The 24,424-nt window shown below is 47.7% G+C and overlaps 1 protein-coding gene across 1 annotated transcript; it reads left to right on the top strand.

Annotated features, from left to right (window-relative positions):
• Positions 1-20,098, top strand: TRNAU1AP (tRNA selenocysteine 1 associated protein 1). Its single transcript, XM_084652204.1, has 9 exons — positions 1-173; positions 5,467-5,564; positions 6,674-6,773; positions 7,911-7,963; positions 9,943-10,074; positions 12,138-12,257; positions 14,326-14,488; positions 15,057-15,090; positions 19,633-20,098. Exons 1-9 carry the CDS (start codon positions 147-149, stop codon positions 19,767-19,769), a joined length of 864 nt encoding a protein of 287 aa, XP_084508330.1. The 5' UTR covers positions 1-146; the 3' UTR covers positions 19,770-20,098.
• Positions 20,099-24,424: the final 4,326 nt, after the last annotated feature.

Here is a 24,424-nt window from a genome sequence, read left to right as displayed (position 1 = left end):
CCCGCAGGAGGAGGCGGCGGGGAAGCGCGGCGGCCGGAGCGGGCTCCGGAGACACCGTGAGGCGGCGCCGGCGGAAGCGGCGGCGGGGCCGAGCGGGCAGCCGGAGCCGCGGCCCCCCGAGCCCGCCCGGGGCCTGCGGGAGCAGCATGGCCGCCAGCCTGTGGATGGGGGACGTGAGTGCGGGGCGGCCGGGCCGCGGCGCGGGGCCGCTGGGGGCGGGGCTCGGGCAGGGCCGGGGGTGGGGCCGGGGGCCCGACGCGGCGAGACGGGGAGGGGTGCGGCCCCCACGCGCGGCCCGGGCACCCGCCCCACGGCCACGCGCACCCTGCCCATCGCCCACACGCTGCCCTGCGGCCACCCCGCGTCCGCCCCGCACGTGCCCCCCGCACCCTGCCAGCTCCTAGACAGCGCCGGCCTGCCCCGCCCCGGCCCCCTGCCCCATTGCCCCCCAGACACAGCCCCCCAGACACAGCCCCTCACCTCCAACTCCCCCCAGACACCGCGCCAGCCCTGCCCCACTGCCCCCCAGACACAGCCCCCCACCTCCAACTCCCCACTGACACAGCCCCCCAGACACCGCGCCAGCCCTGCCCCACTGCCCCCCAGACACAGCCCCCCACCTCCAACTCCCCACTGACACCGCGTCAGCCCTGCCCTATTGCCCCCCAGACACAGCCCCCCACCTCCAACTCCCCCCAGACACCGCGCCAGCCCTGCCCCACTGACAACCCCCCACCTCCAACTCCCCCCAGACACCGCGCCAGCCCTGCCCCACTGCCCCCCAGACACAGCCCCCCACCTCCAACTCCCCCCAGACACCGCGCCAGCCCTGCCCCATTGCCCCACAGACACAGCCCCCCACTGACACAGCCCCCCAGACACCGCGCCAGCCCTGCCCCACTGACACAGCCCCCCAGACACCGCGCCAGCCCTGCCCCACTGCCCCCCAGACACAGCCCCCCACCTCCAACTCCCCCCAGACACCGCGCCAGCCCTGCCCCACTGACACAGCCCCCACCTCCAACTCCCCCCAGACACCGCGTCAGCCCTGCCCCACTGACACAGCCCCCCAGACACCGCGCCAGCCCTGCCCCATTGCCCCACAGACACAGCCCCCCACCTCCAACTCCCCCCAGACACCGCGCCAGCCCTGCCCCATTGCCCCACAGACACAGCCCCCCACCTCCAACTCCCCCCAGACACCGCATCAGCCCTGCCCCACTGCCCCCCAGATACAGCCCCCCACCTCCAACTCCCCCCAGACACCACGCCAGCCCTGCCCCACTGCCCCCCAGACACAGCCCCCCACCTCCAACTCCCCCCAGACACCGCGCCAGCCCTGCCCCACTGACACAGCCCCCCAGACACAGCCCCCCACCTCCAACTCCCCACTGACACCGCGTCAGCCCTGCCCCATTGCCCCCCAGACACAGCCCCCCACCTCCAACTCCCCCCAGACACCGCGCCAGCCCTGCCCCACTGACAACCCCCCACCTCCAACTCCCCCCAGACACCGCGTCAGCCCTGCCCCACTGACACAGCCCCCCAGACACCGCATCAGCCCTGCCCCACTGCCCCCCAGATACAGCCCCCCACCTCCAACTCCCCCCAGACACCGCATCAGCCCTGCCCCACTGCCCCCCAGATACAGCCCCCCACCTCCAACTCCCCCCAGACACCGCGCCAGCCCTGCCCCATTGCCCCACAGACACAGCCCCCCACTGACACAGCCCCCCAGACACCGCGCCAGCCCTGCCCCACTGACAACCCCCCACCTCCAACTCCCCCCAGACACCGCGCCAGCCCTGCCCCACTGACACAGCCCCCCACTGACACAGCCCCCCAGACACCGCGCCAGCCCTGCCCCATTGCCCCACAGACACAGCCCCCCACCTCCAACTCCCCCCAGACACCGCGCCAGCCCTGCCCCACTGACACAGCCCCCAGACACCGCGCCAGCCCTGCCCCACTGCCCCACAGACACAGCCCCCCACCTCCAACTCCCCCCAGACACCGCGCCAGCCCTGCCCCACTGCCCCCCAGACACAGCCCCCCACCTCCAACTCCCCCCAGACACCGTGCCAGCCCTGCCCCATTGCCCCCCAGACACAGCCCCCCAGACACAGCCCCCCACCTCCAACTCCCCCCAGACACCGCGCCAGCCCTGCCCCACTGCCCCACAGACACAGCCCCCCACCTCCAACTCCCCCCAGACACCGCGCCAGCCCTGCCCCACTGACACAGCCCCCCAGACACTGCGCCAGCCCTGCCCCACTGCCCCACAGACACAGCCCCCCACCTCCAACTCCCCCCAGACACCGCGCCAGCCCTGCCCCATTGCCCCACAGACACAGCCCCCCACCTCCAACTCCCCCCAGACACCGCGCCAGCCCTGCCCCATTGCCCCACAGACACAGCCCCCCACTGACACAGCCCCCCAGACACCGCGCCAGCCCTGCCCCACAGACACAGCCCCCCACCTCCAACTCCCCCCAGACACCGCGCCAGCCCTGCCCCATTGCCCCACAGACACAGCCCCCCACCTCCAACTCCCCCCAGACACCGCGCCAGCCCTGCCCCATTGCCCCACAGACACAGCCCCCCACTGACACAGCCCCCCAGACACCGCGCCAGCCCTGCCCCATTGCCCCCCAGACACAGCCCCCCACCTCCAACTCCCCCCAGACACCGCGCCAGCCCTGCCCCACTGCCCCCCAGATACAGCCCCCCAGACACAGCCCCCCACCTCCAAATCCCCCCAGACACCGCGCCAGCCCTGCCCCACTGACACAGCCCCCCACTGACACAACCCCCCAGACACCGCGCCAGCCCTGCCCCACTGCCCCACAGACACAGCCCCCCACCTCCAACTCCCCCCAGACACCGCGCCAGCCCTGCCCCATTGCCCCACAGACACAGCCCCCCACCTCCAACTCCCCTCAGACACCGCGCCAGCCCTGCCCCATTGCCCCACAGACACAGCCCCCCACTGACACAGCCCCCCAGACACCGCGCCAGCCCTGCCCCATTGCCCCCCAGACACAGCCCCCCACCTCCAACTCCCCCCAGACACCGCACCAGCCCTGCCCCACTGACACAGCCCCCCACTGACACAGCCCCCCAGACACCGCGCCAGCCCTGCCCCATTGCCCCACAGACACAGCCCCCCACCTCCAAATCCCCCCAGACACCGCGCCAGCCCTGCCCCATTGCCCCACAGACACAGCCCCCCACTGACACCGCGCCAGCCCTGCCCCACTGACACAGCCCCCCACCTCCATATCCCCTCAGACACCGCGCCAGCCCTGCCCCATTGCCCCCCAGACACAGCCCCCCACCTTCAACTCCCCCCAGACACCGCGCCAGCCCTGCCCCACTGACACAGCCCCCCACTGACACAGCCCCCCAGACACCGCGCCAGCCCTGCCCCATTGCCCCACAGACACAGCCCCCCACCTCCAAATCCCCCCAGACACCGCGTCAGCCCTGCCCCCCAGACACAGCCCCCCACCTCCATATCCCCCCAGACACCGCGCCAGCCCTGCCCCACTGACACAGCCCCCCACTGACACAGCCCCCCAGACACCGCGCCAGCCCTGCCCCATTGCCCCACAGACACAGCCCCCCACTGACACCGCGCCAGCCCTGACCCATTGCCCCCCAGACACAGCCCCCCACCTCCAAATCCCCCCAGACACCGCGCCAGCCCTGCCCCATTGCCCCACAGACACAGCCCCCCACTGACACCGCGCCAGCCCTGCCCCATTGCCCCCCAGACACAGCCCCCCACCTCCAACTCCCCCCAGACACCGCGCCAGCCCTGCCCCACTGACAACCCCCCACCTCCAACTCCCCCCAGACACCGCGTCAGCCCTGCCTCACTGACACAGCCCCCCACCTCCAAATCCCCCCAGACACCGCGCCAGCCCTGCCCCATTGCCCCACAGACACAGCCCCCCACCTCCAAATCCCCCCAGAAACCGCGTCAGCCCTGCCCCACTGACACAGCCCCCCACTGACACCGCGCCAGCCCTGCCCCACTGCCCCACAGACACAGCCCCCCACCTCCAAATCCCCCCAGACACCGCGTCAGCCCTGCCCCACTGACAACCCCCCACCTCCAAATCCCCCCAGACACCGCATCAGCCCTGCCCCACTGCCCCACAGATACAGGCTCCCCCCACCTCCAAATCCCCCCAGACACCGCGTCAGCCCTGCCCCATTGCCCCACAGACACAGCCCCCCACCTCCATATCCCCCCAGACACCGCGCCAGCCCTGCCCCATTGCCCCACAGACACATCCCCCCACCTCCAAATCCCCCCAGACAGTGCGCCAGCCCTGCCCCACTGACACAGCCCCCCACTGACACAGCCCCCCAGACACCGCGCCAGCCCTGCCCCATTGCCCTACAGACACAGCCCCCCACCTCCATATCCCCCCAGACACCGCACCAGCCCTGCCCCATTGCCCCACAGACACAGGCTCCCCCCACCTCCATATCCCCCCAGACACCGCGCCAGCCCTGCCCTGCAGACACAGCGCCACCTCCATTTCCCCCACAGACACAGGGCCAGGCTTGCCCATTACACCCTCATGCTGCCACCCCATATCTCCCCACATGCTGCCCTGCCAGCCCTGTATCCCCGCACTCATGCAGTGCCACCCCACATCCGCCCCACACATACAGCGCTACTCCTACCCTTCTAGTTCACAGACAGTGCCAGCCTCACCTCCCCTCCCCTGCATGCAGCACCCTGCCCCATTGAGACAGCACCTGCCCCATTGCCCCACAGACACTGGGCCACCCCCTACCTTATATCCCCCACAGACACAGTGCAGTGGCACCCCTACCCTCATCCCGCAGTCCCTATATCCTCCATATACATTGCAACTTCTATATTTCCCACCCCCACAGATACAGTGCCACCCCTGCTCTCCCCTATATGTGCCCCATACCCCATTATCCCTACAGATAGTGTCACCCCTACCTTCCACACCAGTGCAGTGCCACCCCCACCCCATTACCCCCCCCCCCCGATAGTGCTGCCCTCTACCCCATTACATCTACAGATAGTGTCACTTCTTACTCTCCTCGGATATGCTGTCATCCCTCTAACCCCCCCATACAGTGCCTCATCCTATGTGAGATTTATTCCTAAATACCTCTTCCCTGTTGTTGTTCCTTCTCTGGAAGGCCTCTGTCTCCCTAAATCCTTCATCCCTCAGTTCCCCAATGGTTCTGTTTTGCAGACCATCTTGTTGGGACTGGCTCTGTACACCCTTGCAGGTTTATGGGTGTGGGGTTTTGGCCCATGCTGTTGGTGATGCTGGCCCTTCTAAACAGGTCTTACTGCTTTTTTTAAGTGTATAGGCAAAGTGCTTGTCCAGGAGGTTTAACTGGTATGGGTGACACTGTGTGTTATCCCCCCAACTCCCCAATCTAACTTCAACCTTCTCGTTATAGCTGGAGCCATACATGGATGAGAACTTCGTTTCAAGAGCCTTTGCCACCATGGGAGAACTTGTTCTAAGTGTAAAAATCATCCGAAATAGATTGACAGGGTAATCGTTTATGTTTACTATCGGTTCATTTTAATAATATATTCTTGCATTTAGATTATCCCTTTCCAAACCACAGGCCTCATTGTGGCCTTGTCTGTGCTAGAATTGTTCTCCTTTACATTTCCCACCATTGCTACCAACAATACAGCTACGCTGGTAAGAACAGTGGAAGAGGGTGCTGCCGGTATTTGAATAGGGTTAGGCATCAATCCTATATTGTGTTTGCATGGACTTCTGTGCCCAAATAGAGCATCGCTAAAGATAGTGGGTGCCAGGCAGGCACTGCAATCCACCCCACCAGCACACTACACAGTAAAGGATGAAGGCCTAATGTGATATGGTAGTTACAGTGCTAGTGACCAGTCTACACTAGTGCTAGCAAAGGTGGGAAACATAAAGAAAATACTTATAGTTTAGCCAGAGTCTTGCTTGGCTCTTTTGATCTCCCTCACAAAGATTAGAATGAGACTAATGGATGCAGATTAAAATAAAGTCTCAGCCTTACATAGCTTTGCTTGCAAACATTTAAAACTGTTAGACTCTAGTAGGGAAGTTTGTATTTGTTTTTTTATTTGTTTAGGAAGTTTTAGCAAGTTCACAAATCCTTGCCATGTCAATATCAGAAACAAAACAATCATTACAATGGTTAGCTTTTGTTTAAAGAGACGTTATACAGGAATATAGTCATCAGATCTTTCTGTTTAACAGGGTGTTGCCATATTTACAAAGTGAGCATCAGAAATTTGTATTTTATTAAATGAAAAAGTATAAACGTGGGGAGAAAAATAATTACCTTTGATTTTTGAGGGATTTGTACTAAATTTATTATTTCTCCCTTCCCCCTCCACTTTGTTGGCTCTGTAATTGGAGAATACAGCTGACATGGCCTTGTGCGCTGTCACTTCATTGGAGATCATTTGCTGCTTAGTCGCTCCTCTATGCAAGCTGAGTTAACATTTTGAAAATGTTCTAATTTCAAAATGGTGATTATAGGAAATTCCTCCCCCTCTCTGCATCCTTCAGAGAATCATAAATATTGCTCTTTTCCCCAGATGGAGTCTAAACTTCGTAATCTTAAAACTCTCTCTCTCTCTCCCTCCTGTCTTCAGAATTCCAGCAGGCTACTGCTTTGTAGAATTTGCAGATCTGGCTACTGCAGAGAAGTGTTTACACAAAATCAATGGAAAACCACTTCCTGGTGCCACACCAGTAAGTAAACCAAATTAATTAGTAGAGGAGCAGGAATAGGGAGGGATGGAGAAAAGGGATCCCACAATAATTAGGAATGGAGATTATCAAAATAATCAGCAAATTGGGAGTTCTTCTTTTCTTTAGGAGCTGATGGGTATGCAGTTACTAACATTCTTATTGGAAACTCTCTGGAAGGATTTCATTAATTTTTAAGACATATGCCTATTTCAGGTTGAATGGATGGATAAAACTTGGGTAGCAGCAGATAGTTGCATTTGTGAATTTCTGATCCTTTGCAGTGTGGTCAAAGCATGACAAAAACCAGGCAACAGGAAGGAAAAAGCAGGCTACCCTTTGAAACCTGTTACCAGCACAATACTAGCAGATCATTTTGCACAGATTATAATATCTATGTGGGTTGAAATGGAGCTGAGCTTTCACAGAGTTTTGCGTAACTTTGGTTTGCCAAGAGAAGCATGAAGTTCAAGCCTCACATCATTCTTGAGCCTTAGCAACAAAAGTTACTCAAGTCCAGCTACACAGGAAATGCACATCAAAACTACACAAGCAATCTAAAATACAGAGTAAAGTATCAGTAAAGTATCTAGAAATGTTATGATTGAAGATTTGGTTTCCAGTGTGTCAGATTCTGTTTGGTTAACATTCCTGTAAATTACACTTCTCTAAATTTGTATTCTATATTTTAATTAAAAATACCAAAATGTGGAAGGTCTCATTTAATGGTGATCGTTGGTACTTTTGTTTTCTCTTCTCTCTGGAGATGTGAAAATGAAAGACCCTGGTGTGTCTCCCAGTCTTCTGCTAACCTTTTAGAATACTTTTGTAGTAAAGGCAGCCAAAATCTCTTGGGGTGGGCAGGCAAGACATCCTGACCAGGGGGTAGATCCTCAACTGGTATAAATTGTAATAGCTTCATTGAAGTCAATTTACACTGGCTAAGGACTTATCCTCTAATGCTTTAGCCTACAGACCTGCCAGTGTTAAGCATTTAACACTTGCCATTATTAAGAAAATGGTTTAAAATTAGTGTTTTCTAAAATCACTTTTATTTTTTCTAATTATGATTATAAAAATGTTCTAAAGTGAACCCACATGGTTTTACATATTATCAGTTTCTATTTATCCTTGTTTCAGTCAAAGCGATTTAAACTGAACTACGCAACATATGGAAAGCAGCCTGATAACAGGTAAGCATTTTGTATTCAAACATTGTCCTTGTTTGTTTGTGAGCTCCCTTGCAAAAGAGTATTTCAGAGAGTGCAAATCCATACATTCAGTATTGCTGGACCAGATCAGCTCCTAGCAATATAGAGTAGGGGAATTTTAACTAGAAGCAGAAAATTTAAATCTTAATTGCCATTTGAGGTGGGCAGTGCCAGGCAACAAACCAATAATTAAGAAACGAGACTGCTTTAAAGTGTAATTAAACACAGTGGAGAGGTTTATGATACAGTGCATTGCCTTAGCAACTTCCATGCACCTCAAAGTGCTTCACATAATAAAAATATGTTTGTATTGTTTATATAATGTCATAAATATGCCTGGCACTTGGCAAAATAAAGACAGAATGCCTGCCCAGAAGAATTCACATAACTGAAGTTGAGAACAACACAGGGAGGGATTGAGGTACATATGTACAAGGTTGACAACAATATGGTTGCTTAGGTGAGTGATATTTGCATCTTAGGGATTACATTTTTATTTTTAGACTCATTCATAAGCCTCTTTGAAGAAGTGCATTTTGAGGAGGGACTCAGAGGTGAGGGTCAAAGCTGACAGATGGGGTCAGAAAGGGGGTTCCAGCCATACACAGTACAGACCTGTTTACGCGTGGATGTCAGGAGTCAAGCCGTCATGACTGCGTGTTAATGGAACAGAGGTTAAGAGGGCCATGCTGAAAAAAAGTGTCTGTCAATTCACTTAGAAAAAAAGCCGTTATTTTCTGCTCTTTCTGGCTCGCATTTTTTTTTTCTTATGAAGTCTGTCATTCGCCACAGATGAATAATTTTTATATTTTCCACATTTTGCTCCTCCATAAATCTTACAACAGTTTCTACAGGACTAAGGGCTTCTGTGGGCAAAATTTTGACTTTTTCAACGACATCCTCGTCGTCATTGTCATTTAGGCCTGCGTTATTAGAATTCTCACCATCACTTTCGCGGTCTGATGTAGCCTTGCAGCCCGTTAATATTTCTTCCTCAGACAGAAATTCTGAAGTCGGGCAATCTTCATCCATCTCCAGCCACTCGGTAATGATTTCTGGCAATGTACCCAAACTAAAATCTTTTATCATCGATGCCTGCGCTATGCCATGACGCTTTTTTAAATGACTTATAAACCCCTTGCTGGCTTGGAATGATTCATCCCCCGTTAAATTTCCAAATTTTGTCTCTTGGGCTTGAAGAATTGGCCCACTTAGCAGCATTCCTTTCAGCCTTTCTGAGCAAACCACGAGCGCATGGCTTTGCCTATTGTGGGTTTTGCAGAATAGTGCACATGTTTTTGCTTAAGTCCCGTGGCAGAATCAATATTTTGTACAAAGCCGTTCAGTTTAGATTCATTTTTTAGCCATCCTCGGAGAGTAGATTCAGCAATCCCAATAGCTTTTGAAACTTTGGCCTGGGTTTCTCCGCTATTTACTCGATCTATTGCAGCTAGCTTTTCTTCTACAGTGTAGGAATACTAATGCTTACCCTCTGCCATTATATTAGGCCTACAGTTAAAATTTTCTAATGTAGTATATCTATTACTATATAACTACAGTATTATATATCTCTCTAGCGTGACAATGACTAAGCATGCGTGATACGCCTTTACCAGTATCGGTAAAGACGTACAACACGTTTCCATGCCGCACTTCCTGTTGATTTCTATGTTAGTGAGCAGATCTGTAGCACTACACAGCAAGTTCGTGTACCGCATGTTAACGAGTCTCAACGTGTTAAACTGGTAGCACTGGGAGGCATGGCGCTACCATGCTTTAAGCGGATTCGCGTATAAACGGGTCTGTACTGTAACAACAATTGTGTGATTAATTCTTGCAGTCGCCCAATGCGGTAGGTATTAGCCTTATGTTACAGATGGCTAGCCTGAATCACAGAGAGATTAAGTGACTTGCTCAAGGGCATGCTATTCATAAAATGTACTCTTTATTGACTCCTTTAGTCCAGAATACTCACTCTTTGTGGGAGATCTTACCCCCGATGTGGACGATGGCATGTTATATGAGTTTTTTGTTAAAGTTTATCCGTCATGTAGAGGTGGCAAAGTTGTTTTGGACCAGACTGGAGTTTCCAAGTAAGTTTACCTTCCTCTCTCTTGCTTCATGTATTGTGAGATCTTTTGAATAAAATAGGCCATCTCTAAACTCATAGACTTTGCCTCTTTCCAAAGGCAGTGAGGGAAAAGGAGTAGTTGTATTAGTTTTGCTTAGGACTTAACCAACCAGATCACGAGACTGAATTTTCTATATTAAATATTCAGTATGTCTGTTTTCTGCTATTCACAATACCATACTTTTGCTACTCTGTATTAGATCTGTGTGTATTTTTATTAAAAATGTTTTATTGCCTGTTAGGAGGTTTTCAAAAGCACTAAGTGATTTATGAACACCAGTCCCCTTTGACTTTCAATGCGAATTTGACTCTTGAATAGTTTTGGATGTTTTAGATGCTATAGGAGCCAGATACCAAACAAAACTGTGATTCACTGTCTAAATATGCTGTAGCTTAACCCTCATTTTTAGATTCTGGAAATGACCCAACCTAAACCAGAAATCTGAAGTCTGCCCTCTTGATATGATTAAATAGGCATCCTAAATGCACCATTTTCTTTTCTGTTGTATCTTCTCAATAAAAGGGTTCTTTGCTCAGCACTCAAATTTAAAAATAGAACATGTCATCGAGGCAAGTGAGTGTCCTGGTTTTATGTCTGGGGAAGAGTGCTCTGGTCAGATTCTTTTAAGCTGTAAAACCTCCCCACCTTCTTCGACAAGAGCCTGAACAACACCCAGAATTGCAGTGGTTTTATATTAAAGATGTCATTTTTTTAAAAACCTGATTTAGTCGATCAGTTCAACTTTGTGTGTGGACACTTACATCGATTTTAAACGTGACTTACACTGGTTTAGTTTGCCCCTGTACCACTGCGGGAGCAAACTAAACCGATACCTGTTGAAAACGGGTTATAACTGTGTCTGCTGAGGCATTTGCTCTGGCTTAATTAACTAGTCCAGGCTTTCTTTCCCTTCCAACATCCACTCTCCACCTGGATAGACTCTTTTCCTCTCCTCCTAAGTTCTTGATCTTTCTGCCACGTCCATTGAGGCAGCCCAGCCCACCCCGGCAAGCTGGCACTACTCAGTTGTGTGCTGCTGAATTACCTCTGACTCATGACAGCCTCTAGATCCCACTCTAAAGCTAGGAAAATGTTCTAAACGTTTTCTGCTGTTGTCAATTCTGGTTCAGCTCTACTGGTCTTAGTGACATTGGAAGCCCTTGTGTTGAAGGGCAGCTGGCTGTGTGTCACTGTTGTTCAAGTGAGGCTGCCCAGAGCAGATATAATTAATATATCCAGTGTTGCTAATGCTGGCAGAGCAGCGCAGGTGTTAGCAACAACAAGAAACTTTGTAGAAAAGTTCCCGAGTGTAGATGGGCTTGGACTAGGAAGTCTGTCTTAATTCACCCTGTAGAAAAGCAAACTCTTTGCATCACATTGGGGCCAGTTTGAGACACAAGTGATGCCCGTGGCTGCTTATTAGCTCTGCACTGCCTGAGAGGCTATACAGGCTGGCTTTGATTCCCCCTTTCCAATACTGCTGCCATATGGGGAAGAAACTTCTGGTCTGATTCTTTCTTCTCCCTCTTCCCTTCATCTCCACAGCTGGAGGTCACACAGATCAAAAGCCTGGTCCTTCTTCACAATGTCTATACAGGTGCCTAAGAACTGTGAGCGGTGCCTACCTTTCATCTTCTCCCTTGCACCACACCCCCATCCAAGCTTTTAGCTCCAACTCATTTCATGCAGTTCCACAAAGGTCCCCAAAAATCCACTTCCGCTGGTACAAGATGTGTATTATTCTGATGCCTTTGAAAATACGGCAATTGTTAGGACATGAAATACTTCAAACACTGCAAATAATAGAAAGTCACTGGAATAGGGAATCATTTAATCCCTGCTAAAAAAAAAACATGGACAGACTTTCACTTTTGTGTTGACATTTCACTAGCAAAGTATTCTCCCAAGTCCATGTTTTATTAGCTATAGTGTATTCCTAAACCCATATGGGTTTGTCTGAAACATCTGAAAATGGAATGCCTTTTGCTTTAGTGTGATACAAACCATTCCATGTCTTTCTGCAGAGGTTATGGGTTTGTGAAATTCACGGACGAGCTAGAACAGAAAAGAGCCCTGACAGAGTGCCAAGGGGCTGTGGGATTGGGCTCTAAACCCGTACGCTTGAGTGTGGCCATACCAAAAGCGTAAGTATGGGAATAGATGCGTGTTTTGTAATAATTCTCTTTCCTGTTCTCAGTTCATATTCATATTTAGTAGCTGATGACGGAGCAAAATCTCTGTAGTTTAAATTGCATAAGACTTTCTGATTTTGTAAATACTTAGTTTAAAATCTGTTCTTAAAATCAAATGTAAAGATCAATTTCAGTTAAAATAAATTATTTGAATGTTGAAACTGGAGTTACTGTACTGAAGTTCATTAAACATTGATTTGGACTGTTTGACTTTTTTATTGCTATGTCTTATAGTGGTGAAAATCATATACAATAAAGAGAACTGAGCTTTTCATACCTGTTTGATTTTTGATGCATATCTACACATAGGAAGACACTGTCAGAAAGTTTAGGCCTATAATTTATAGTCTGCATTTCAGAAGAATATGTCTTAAACTTAATATGAATAGAGAGAGCTGGTATTTTTACTCTTTGAATTCAAAAAGTGTGTGGTTTATATTTAAACATTCCCCTACAGATCTATCAAGCCAAAATTTATGATTTTTTATTTAGGCACCCATCCAGTGCTTTCAGTGCCTATCCCACACAATAAAATCATAAAACAAACAAGGGAATGCCTTTAAGTGTATCACATAGCCGCATTATACTAACGTATGAGAATCCCCCACTCCAAAAATGACATTCACCAGAAACATTGAAAATAAAAGTTAATCTGATTTAAAATGACCAGCCGAATTTCTTTGTCCAGCCTGAGTGAAGTGCAAAAATTAAACCAAGACTAAACATTACATTTTTAAAACTCTGGTTTAATCATGTACTTCAGTAAGAAATTCAGATTTTTTCTTTTTTAAATACAATTTTTTGACCTAGCAATGTCCCCTTACATTCAAATAGGAAATAGTCTAACCGTGCTCATTTGACTTCTAGGTAACCAAAGTGTGGTCTCTTTGGTAATCCCATAGCAATGTTCAGTAGGTATTAAACTCTTTGAGGTAGGGACCATCTTTGTTCTGTGTTTGTACAGCGCTTAGCACAATGGGATCCTGGTTCATGATTAAGGCTCCTAGGCATTATGGTAATACAGATAATTGAAAAATTGACTGGGGGGGCAATTATTTATGTCCCCAAAACTCTTGGGTGGGACCAGGGAACAGGGTTGTCCTATAGTGTTAAGATTTTGTTTGCTCTTTACTCTATTGCTCTTTAATTTCTTAATTAAGGGTATTCTAATATGTGAAATAATGTTTTCATTTTTAAGGGATATTTGTCCTCTCTCCTTTCTGCCCCCTCATTTATTTCAAACCATATTAATCAGAAGCCCAGACCCTGAAAGCATTCCCATTGTATGGCAAGCAACGAGAATTTGGCATGTTCACAGACCATTTGAAAACTAACATTTTTCATTTCTATGGTCCTTTTCAATCCAAAGTACTTCATAAACGGTATCCATATCACAGCACGGAACTGCACCCACCTCTGAGAGGAAGGGGGCAACTGTTCATCACACAACCTGCTACACACTAGTAGTGAGGGGAAGTTTTGTCACAGACCGGGGTATACTACTGTTCTTTTGCAAAGCTCTCAGGGGTCTTCAGCACCCACATACAGAAAAAGGAGCCCCTGTTTTTAAAACCCAAAACCACCCCCTAGCCTCCTGCAGTATGCTACACAGTAGTCAGTGTGTCTCTACTTTGTCAGATGGATGAAGGGATGAATCCTCCCTGCAGGGATTTGAATCCTGGGTTCCAGTGACTAGTATTCCAGACCTGATGCTCACAATTCTCAGCTGTTCCCTCTCCTACTCTCTAAAATTGTGCTACGTTAATCCAGTAGTAAGAAAGCAAAGTGTTCTAATAATTAAAATAATAGTGGGGGCAGGAGTGGGGATGGAAAACCAACCAGTCCCTCCTACAAATGTATGAGGATGGAAAAACAAACAAAACAAAACATCACCAACAAAAGGTACACCTGAGGTTCACAGTATTGGAAGATGATGTAGATCAAATCATGTCACTCATCTGTTTTTTTCCCTTAAATAGTCTTCATTGTTTGTAACGTCTTTCTTTTTATTTTTTTTAAGTAACCGTGTGAAGACGGTGGAGTACAATCAGATGTACAACTATAATTATAACCAGTATTACCAACAATATCAGAACTACTATGCCCAGTGGGGATATGACCAGAACACAGGCAGTTATAGCTACAGCTATCCACAGTATGGATACACACAGAGCACCATGCAGGTAGGGACATGGCACTAATTGTTTATATTTTAATAATCTCTCATCACAAAAGATCCCAAAGCATTTTACAAACAGGAGAAGGACAGCTGTTTTCCTGGGTCCTTGATCTTCCTGCCACATAAGGAAGCAGAGCCATGTAGCAAACAGCTGACTGGTATTGTGGCCTGCTGCTTTACCTTTATGCTGCGTAAAGGGGTCAGAGCTGTATAAAGGGACGCTTAAAGCCCCAGTTGTGGCTGGGGGAAGGATATCCCTGGTATAGGCACTGTGGATGACAGCCATAAGTCTACCTTTCAAGGATCCCACACAAGCCCTGGTGTATGGGGTGTGCCGGGGCAAGGCCTCAGCGTGCCGTACTGCAAGGATTCCAGGAAGGGCTGCATCTTTTAGACCTACACAGAATCTCAGAGCCTACTAGGGCTGGACCCCAGGGCTTGGGTACTAAGGATTCTGCCTTAATCAGCCCCTGTGTGAACGTCCCAGTGTGTGGCAGCAGTAATAAGCAGGTGATGTTTTCAGATGCAGTTACATATTTGTTGCCCTGAAGATATTTTTGTTGCCCTTGCAGACATATGAAGAAGTTGGTGAGGATGCATTGGAAGGTATGTGTCTTTTTTTAAAATCTACGTTGCAACTGGCTGTTTTCATTATATTGATACAGCGTTTTCATGGATTGGCATTTAACATCTGTATTTTTGAATAAATTTGAGGTTCATGAAAGTTTCAGATCCATAGTGTGGGCAGGTACTGTGCAGACTTCCCTATGAAGTCCCTTACTCTGCACCCTTACTCCAATCTTACTATTCCAGTCTTGAGCCTTGCCAGGGCACAGACTAATTGTCTTTGCTAGAGGATTGTATGGACTAGTGCTTATACCCTTCCACCCTTGAAAATATGAACTTAAATCCTGTGCAAATCACAAGTTGTTGTCCTTCCTTTAATAAATCTTCTCTGTTATAAAACCATCCCAGTTGTGTATTCTGTTTGTTCCTGTTATCACTGTCCTTTTATATTTAATCAGGAAGCAGCAACAATTTTTGTGCGGTGTTCACGCTAATAGGCATGAGCTGAGTATGCAACGTGTAGGGTGTCTCTCTCTCTCTCTTAAATTGCTACATAAAAAAAAAAAGTCAAACAGCCAGAGTCTTTACAAGGGTCTATATGAGTATGACATCACTTAATTGGAAAGCCCTCTTTGTTTCTAAAAATATTTCATAATATAAGATAATTCCTCTCCTCTGATATTGATACAGCAAAGCACCAATTAGAGTACCTCTGTTGTGGGGGTTTTTCTTGCTGACTAAACTTGCCCTGTATTTAGATGCTGAATTTTATATAAAACCCAAAAATATCTTATCTAATAATATTTTTAAATATTCCTCACATGATCTGTTCATGTCTGATCTGATTGTAATAATGCTGCATTTTAATCTAATTTTTACACTTCTATGGTCTGTTTTTTCTTTTTTTGCATTTCAATGGACAAGTCAGTTTCACTTCATACTCTGACTCATGCACTTGCCTGGTGCTTGTGCTAACCTGATAATATAATCTTTGGGTTGCAAATGTGACAGGGGAATATTAAATCCAAACAAAAATGTTTTGTGTTTTTCGGTTGGGTTTTTAGAATGGAAATATTTCTGGGATTTTTTAATTTGTTTTTTGCAAATTTGTTTTAACAATCCAAGTACAAGCCTAACTCAACCTCACAGGTCCCTTTAAAGTTTGTATTTTTTGTAGTAATAGAATGTCAGCACATTATGCTTTGCTACTCAGTTTCAAAGTGCTTTACAAACATTTTCTCCAAATGTAAAATACAGACCCTATTCATACCTACCTCACAGGGGTGTTGTGACACTTGCTCAATTCATGATGAATTTAATGAAATAAATACTACTGGGAATTGTGTGATTTTAGGAGACTTTAATTTCCCAGATATCGATTGGAGGACAAGTACTACTAATAATCATAGGGCCCAGATATTCCTGGATGTGATAACTGACAGATTTCTTTACCAAACAGTCACGAACCAACAAGAAGTGATGCCATTTTAGCTTTATTTTTGGTAAGCAGCGAAGACCACATAGAAGAACAGGTAGACGACAACGTTGGTTTGAGTGATCATGAATAGGGCTCTGTGTTTGTCATGGAGGTCACGGATTCTGTGACTTCCTGAGACCTCTGTGACTTCTGCAGTGGCCAGTGTGGCTGACCCAAGAGCCGACCGAGCAGCTGGCTCTGGGGACAGCCACACTTGCCCCTGCTGGAGCGGCTCTGCAGCCAGCCGTACTAGGCAGTGCTGGAGCAGCCCTGGCCCCAGGGCCAGCCACACCTGCTGCTGCTCTGGCGTCTCTAGGCAGCTGGCCCTGGGGACAGCCTGAGCAGCGGCCGATGCAGCTGGTCCCAGGGACTGGCTGAGCAGCAGTCCCGAGGCTGCCAGAGCAGCCGCTGGCCCCCTGGGGCTCCCCCTCCAGCAGTGGCCGGAGCGGCTGTGGGCCCCCAAGACTTCCCCCCACCCCCCTGGTGCCATGGACTCCCATCCCCCTGCAACGTCCCTTGCCCCCCCCCAAGATTCAATCAGCAGTATTTATGGTATAAGTCATGGACAGGTCACGGGCTGTTTTTTTTTGTTTCTTGCCCATGACTTGTCCATGACTTTTACTAAAAATACCCATGATTAAATTGTAGCCTTAATCATGAAACAATTCAATTTAATCTAAATGCAAGGATAAACAAATATAAGTCTGCAACTAGGGTTCTTGATTTCAAAAGGGCAACTTTAAAAAAATTAAAGGAATGAATTAGGGAAGTGGACTGGACTGAAGAACGCCAAGAATCCGAATGTGGAAGAGGCTTAGAATTACTTTAAGTCAAAGTTGCAGAAACTATCTAGAGCCTGCATCCCAAGCAAGGGGAAAAATTTGTAGGGAGGGGTTGCTGACTAAACTGAATGAACAAGCATCTCAAGCAGGTTATTAAGAGAAAGCAGAAAGTCTACAAGGAATGGAAGAAGGGGCGGATCAGCAAGGAAAGCTACCTTTTGGAGGTCAGAAAGTGTAGAGGAAAAAGTGAGAACTGCCAAAAGCCAATCAGAGCTGGACCTTGCAAAGGAAATTAAAACCAATAGTAAAACGTTCTTTAGTCATATAAATAAAAAAGAAAACAAAGAGAGAAGTGGGACTGCTGAACACTGCAAATGGGGCAGAGGTTAAAGATATGGCCCAACACCTAAATGAGTACTTTGGCTCAGTTTTTAATAAGATTAAATGAGGATCTTGGGAACAGTGGCAGGGTGACTAATGGGAATGAGGATATGGAAGTAGAAATTACCACATCTGAGGTGGAAGTCAAATTCAAACAGCTTAATGGGACCAAATTGGGGGGCCTGGATAATCTGCATCCAAGAACCATAAAACGAACTGGCACATTAAATTGCAAGCCCAATAGCAAGGATTTTTAATTACTCTAAACTCGGGGATGATGCCCTGTGACTGAAGAATTGCAAATATGGTATCTATATTTAAGAAGGGATGGGGGAAAGTGATCCAGAAAACTACAGGCCAATTAGTTTGACTGCAGTTTTATGCAAGGTCTTAGAACAAATTTTGGAAGAGAGAGTAGTTAAGGACCTAGAGGTATGTGGTAATTGGGATAAAATACCACATGGTTTTACAAAAGGTAGATTGCGCCAGACCAGCCTGATCTCTTTCTTTGAGAAGATAACTGATTTTCTAGACAAAGGAAATGCAGTAGATCTATTCTGTCTGGATTTCAGTAAAGAGTTTGATACAGTTCCACCTGGTAAATTATTAGTTAAATTGGAGAAGATGGGGATTAATCCAAGAATCAAAAGGTGGGTAAGGAACTGGTTAAAGGGGAGACTACAGTGTGTCATGCTGAAAGGTGAATTGTCAGACTGGAGGGAGGTTACTAGTGGAGTTCCTCAGAGGCAGAGAAAGATTTAGGTATATTAGCTGATCACAGGGTGACTATGAGCCGCTAATGTGATGCAGCCATGAAAAAGGCTAATGCAATCCTAGGATGCATCAGGTGAGATATTTCCAGTAGAGACAGGGAAGTGTTATTACCAGTATACAAAGCTCCTGTGAGACCTCTTCTGGAATGCTGTGTGCAATTCTGGTCTCCCATGAATTCAAACTGGAACATGTGCCGAGAAGTGCTACTTGACTGATCAGAGGAATGGAGAACCTACCTTACAAGAGGAGACTTGAGGATTTGGCTTGTTCAGCCTAACAAAACAAAGGCTGAGGGGAGATATGGTTGCTCTCTCTAAATACATCAGCGAGATAAACAGCAGGGAGGGAGAAGGATGATTCAAGTTTAAGGGCCAGTGTTGGCACAAGAACAAATGGATATAAACTGGCCATCAACAAGTTTAGGCTTGACATTAGACTAAAGCTTCTAACCATCAGAAAAGTGAAGTTCTGGAACAGCCTTCAAAGGAGAGTAGTAGGGGACAAAAACTGACTTGTTTCAAGACTTGTTTATGGAGGGGATGGTATAATGAGGTTGCCTGCAATGGCATATGGCCCATCCACAACAGCTATTAGCAAATACCTCCAACGGCCGGAGACGGGACACTAGATGGGAGGATTCTGAGTTACTACAGAGAATTCTTTCCCAGGTTTCTGGCTGGTGGGTCTCACACACATGCTCAGGGTCTAATTGATCATCATATTTGGGGTCAGGAAGGAACTTTCCCAAGGTCAGATTGGCAGAGACCCTGGGTGGTTTTTGCCTTCAGCAGCAGCATGGGGTATGGGTCACTTTCTGGTTTGCACTAGAGTAAATGGTGGATTCTCTGTAATTTTTGTCTTTAAATCAAGATTTGAGGACTTCAGTAACTCAGCCAGAAGTTATGGGTCTATTACAGGAGTGAGTGGGTGGGTGAGGTTCTGTGGTCTGCGATGTGAAGGAGGTCAGACCAAATGATCATGACTGTTTCTTCTGTCCTTAAAGTCTCTGACTGTGAAGCACTTTCAGATGCTCAGGTCGAAAGTTCTCTTGCAAGTGCCAGGAATGTATTGTGAGCCTCTGCATTTGTTTCAATACAATTCATGTTAGTTATTTGTAATCACAATTTGTATGTGACCCATTGATGCCTTGTTTCTTTCCTCTTTTAGATCCAATGCCTCAGATGGACGTGACTGAAGCAAACAAACAGTTTATGGAACAGAGTGAAGAACTCTATGATGCCTTGATGGACTGTCACTGGCAGCCTTTGGACACTGTCTCTTCAGAGATTCCAGCCATGTTATAGCCTCATTGCTGAGGCTCTGTCTCTACACGACAAGCCAGCAGGCACCAGACTCCTACGCTGCACCTGGAACCTGCAGTAGTGAAGGGATGGCCACTCTTCCACCCAGGTCTCTGACTCAAAGTACAGGGGGACTGTGGCATTTCCTGTACACAATGAGTATCGGAGGAGGAGCGTGGTAGCTTTTATTCATGGTGAAAATTAGAACTGCAACAGTTTTATTCCTTTGGTCTTGAAATGAACTCTTAATACTTCTTGGGGAATTGTAATTTATAAACTTTAAACAAGATGGCACAGGGGAAAGACTCTTCTCCAATGTACAATAAAAAAAAAAAATTGGTCTTTTAAGTAAAATTATCCTTTGCATTTTGGTTCCTGCTCTTCTCTCTGTTTTGCTACCCATTGAATTGTCTTATACTCACACAAAACTACTTTCAGTAAATATGTTCTTTAAAAAATCACCATCAATCACCACTCAAACGTCTCAACATCTCAACATTGAATGGGTAAGGTGGCTGTAGATCGCAGGGAAAAATATGCAGACAAAGGCTTTTGCTATGCTTTATCTATACACCAATATAGAGCTACCAGGCTTCTAGCATGGTGATCTTGAGCAATCTGGACAGGGAGGTTTTTTTGGGAGGTGGAGAGGATGAGTAGTAGTATTAAACTATCATAGGCTAATGCTCTCTAGCTAGCCATTAGCACAGTTTTGCTTGCCTAAGTCTTGATGTATCTGTGAAGAATTTCTCCCCAACTGGTCAGAGAAACAACTTACAATGTTGCTAACAGCAATCTCATTTAGACGTAGTTCCATCTACTACAGTCCTATTGATGTGGACAGGCCTTGATGGTCCATTAAGATTCTAGGCTTTACTTTTCCTGTCCTGTCTGAGTGAATGTTGTAAAAGTAAAATTTAAAGTCGTGAATGAGAAATGGGTCAGAGCAATGTAATTAAATATATTGTGCAACTTCCAAGGTGCCACTCGCATGAAAGACCGTTTTCTACTGGCTGTTGTATATGCTAGATGGGGTAGCAATGTACTTAAGATAATACTGTGTTGCATTAGGTGTAACAGGGAAAAGAAGACACTTATGTACAGACTAGTATATTAAAAGCCCTTTTCAGGCTTTGCTGCCATAAAGTCCTTTGGGAAATAGGAGCAGACAAACTACCTGTAATAAACATCTACCAAGAAAGCTTTTGGTAACTAAAATTGCTACTAAGAAGCATTTAATTGCCCCTCAGTCCATGTAGGTGCAGAAATTTGCAGCAAAAGCTATGTACTTCAACGAACCTGCTGTTATGACAAGGCTCTTTCCATAATTAGAATACAGATCAGTCTGTTTTTTATCAAGTGCAATGGAAATAGTAAACATGATGTGATGTTTCATGGGGCAACTGTGACTTATGTATTCAGTGTCATTTTAAATGAGTGACAGTAAGGGAAATACAGAATCTTTACATTCTTTGCATGTGTATATATATAGATAGGTCTCCCACCACCATCTTTACTTGCCCAGTTGAGTGTTGGCATTGTTTTGAGCTATGATTGTTTTGGGCTTAAGGATCTGAGCGTTCTGTGAGGATACCTTTTGTGATTAGTACAGTTGGACAAGTGGGAGGAAGCTGAGTGCATTATTCTGCTGATGTCACTGACCAGCAATGTTACATGGCAAGACTATCTCCCTTAATTTCTGAGGTTTCGCTTCAGTAGAATGGAATTTTAGCAGTGACATAAAGAGGCCTGTTGCTTAATGTTTTTGATGGATGCATTACCTAGGGAGGTGGTTGAATCTCCTTCCTTTGAGGTTTTTAAGGTCAGGCTTGACAAAGCCCTGGCAGCGATGCTTTAGTTGGGGATTGGTCCTGCTTTGAGCAGGGGGTTGGACTAGATGACCTCCTGAGGTCCCTTCCAACCCTAATATTCTATGATTCTATGATTTGAGTGTTCATATAACAATTTGCAGTAATAATGTTCTGAATACCTTGTTCTCTCCTGCCCTACCATGAAGAAAAAAAAATGTTCCAGGACTATGATTTCATAGTTTAGCCCTCCTGATTTAATCTGTTTGCTACAGCTGACCTGAGGCTGCACCTGAAATGTACCCATTTTATTAACATCAATACATGCGACAGTTGTAAGGCTGATCAGTGCTGCTATCCTGTCTAATATTTCCTAATGGATGGCTAAACCAGACCTAATATCTTGTCCTCCTAGTGTACCCTGTCAGCTGTCGCAAGGGTGGGAGGCTTGCAGGAGAATGGAGAATAAAGGAAAATGACATGGGAACCCCTTTAAAAACCCTTTCTCTAAAGAAGGAAGGGCAGGCAGGTGCAGTGTAGTATCTTTCACTCACTACAATCATTTTTAACTGACCATGCCCTTATCAAATCCACAGCACTCCTATAGCTGACATAGTTGAAAAGAAGCCACGAATGACTCATTTTTCTTTACCGTCCCTGTCCAGTTTGTTCCATTGGCCAGCTGCACAGTTACCTGAGATGTCTAGTGATGGGAGGGGACAGCTATCTAGATGCAGAGCAATTTTGGGAACTTGTATGGAAGCCTGAAAATGTTTTGGAGGAAGTGGTGGGTACATAAACCAGCAAGGATTCCTCGAGAAACCTGTTAATTGATTTGTATAGAGCTTGATATAGCAGCTATAACTAGAAGAGGAACTGCTGTGAGCCTAGGGGCTGTGCTGAGGTTATTTACTGGTAGGGAACTCTCTGAAATGAGGCTAGAGAAGGGAGTGTGATGGCAATCCCTCCCTTTGCTTCCCTCCTCCAGTGTAAGTGGCTGATCACACCCTAATGGAGAGGAAGGAGAGGCAATCCCCCACGGCAACATTTGGTTGGGTGTGTGGGTGTCCCTGGGCAGTGGTTCTCAACCAGGGGCACGCAAAGTTCTTCCAGGGAATTTGTCAACTTACCTAGATATTTGCCTAGGTTTACAACTGGCTGTGTAAAAAGCACTAGCGAAGTCAGTACAAACTAAAATTTCATACAATGACTTGTTTATACTGCTCTATATACTATATCAGTGTTTCTCAACCAGGGATTTGCCACCCTGAAAGGGGTCATGGGATGGGTTTAGAGGGGTTACAAGTGCAGGGTTGGTGTTAGGGGGTGGAAAGCAGGACAACTGCCTGGGGCCCCGCGCAGCTAAGCTACATGAATCATAGAATCAAAGAATATCAGGGTTGGAAGGGACCCCAGAAGGTCATCTAGTCCAACCCCCTGCTCAAAGCAGGACCAATTCCCAGTTAAATCATCCCAGCCAGGGCTTTGTCAAGCCTGACCTTAAAAACCTCTAAGGAAGGAGATTCTACCACCTCCCTAGGTAACGCATTCCAGTGTTTCACCACCCTCTTAGTGAAAAAGTTTTTCCTAATATCCAATCTAAACCTCCCCCACTGCAACTTGAGACCATTACTCCTCGTTCTGTCATCTGCTACCATTGAGAACAGTCTAGAGCCATCCTCTTTGGAACCCCCTTTCAGGTAGTTGAAAGCAGCTATCAAATCCCCCCTCATTCTTCTCTTCTGCAGGCTAAACAATCCCAGCTCCCTCAGCCTCTCCTCATAAGTCATGTGTTCCAGTCCCCTAATCATTTTTCTTGCCCTTCGCTGGACTCTCTCCAATTTATCCACATGCTTCAGCTCTGGGCGGTGGGGCTCAGGCTTCAGCTTCGGGCTCAGGCAGCAGGGCAGAAATCAGACTCCTGAGAAAGGGGTACAATAGTCTGGAAAGGTTGAGAGCCACGGTACCTGGGCACTGGACGAAGGGACAGATTCACTGCCGCAGGCAAGGGGGAAGGGCAGAGAGAAAAAAGTTGATTCTCCGCCATGTCCTCACGGAGTGGGAGGGGGTGTCCCAGGTCTCGGCAAGGGAGTAGTGAGCAGAGGCAGGTTCCCCGCCATAGCCTCAAGGGGGAGCTGGAAAAGTGGGCAATCCTTGCACCCCTGCCTTTTGGGGTGGGAGAGGACAATCTTGAACCCCAGACGGACGTTTTTTGGAAGTGAAGGGGGGCAGTGGCGGTAGTCTCAGGGCAATCTTCCCCAGCATTTTTTGTGTGGGCGGAGATGTTGGATTATACACCCCAGCCTTCTGAAGAGTCGTTAGCCCTTCATCTGCAGCATCTTTTCTCTTCGTCCTCATTCATTTTCTCTTCTGTCTTCTCCAGCTTCCAGCCTTTTCTTTAGCAATCTGTCACTGTGTCTGGAGCACACCGGGGGGGGCTTTAATGCAGTGTTGAGAAACTTCCAGTGGCCTGGTGTCCATTGGTCAGTTGGAACCCAAGTTAAATGTAGTCTTAATAACAGGGACAATTTTTTCAGACATCTACAGAAAAAGCCCAGGTTCATTAGCATTTGGTGGAGCCCGACACACCAGACTGCCTGCATGAGTAAACTAAATTCTATTTTTCGTTCATCTCACTCAAAGCAAGAAATCAATGGCAGCTCATGTTAAAACACACTGCATTCTGTAGCTTATACATTGCCCTGTAAAACCAACCAGGGTGCTCTTTTTTTCTCTTTTCCGCCTGCCCACAAAGCATTACATTATTCAGAAGTGATAAGATGCTTCTGTGGGAAAGGTGCAAATGGCTTTGTTTTATCTAAGAACATTCTGCATGGTACACTCTCTCTG

Source organism: Lepidochelys olivacea (genome assembly GCF_965140295.1).
Source record: "Lepidochelys olivacea isolate rLepOli2 genome assembly, chromosome: 19".
NCBI classification, from domain to species: domain Eukaryota; kingdom Metazoa; phylum Chordata; order Testudines; family Cheloniidae; genus Lepidochelys; species Lepidochelys olivacea.
Note: the sequence above shows the minus strand (reverse complement) of the source record. Positions and strands in the feature narration are given on the sequence as shown.

Coding starts and splice junctions, on each gene's coding strand:
- TRNAU1AP (XM_084652204.1), top strand. CDS start 147: ATGGCCGCCAGCCTGTGGATGGGGGAC. Junction 6,774..7,910: donor CACTTCCTGGTGCCACACCA/GTAAGTAAACCA, acceptor TCCTTGTTTCAG/TCAAAGCGATTTAAACTGAA. Junction 12,258..14,325: donor AGTGTGGCCATACCAAAAGC/GTAAGTATGGGA, acceptor ATTTTTTTTAAG/TAACCGTGTGAAGACGGTGG.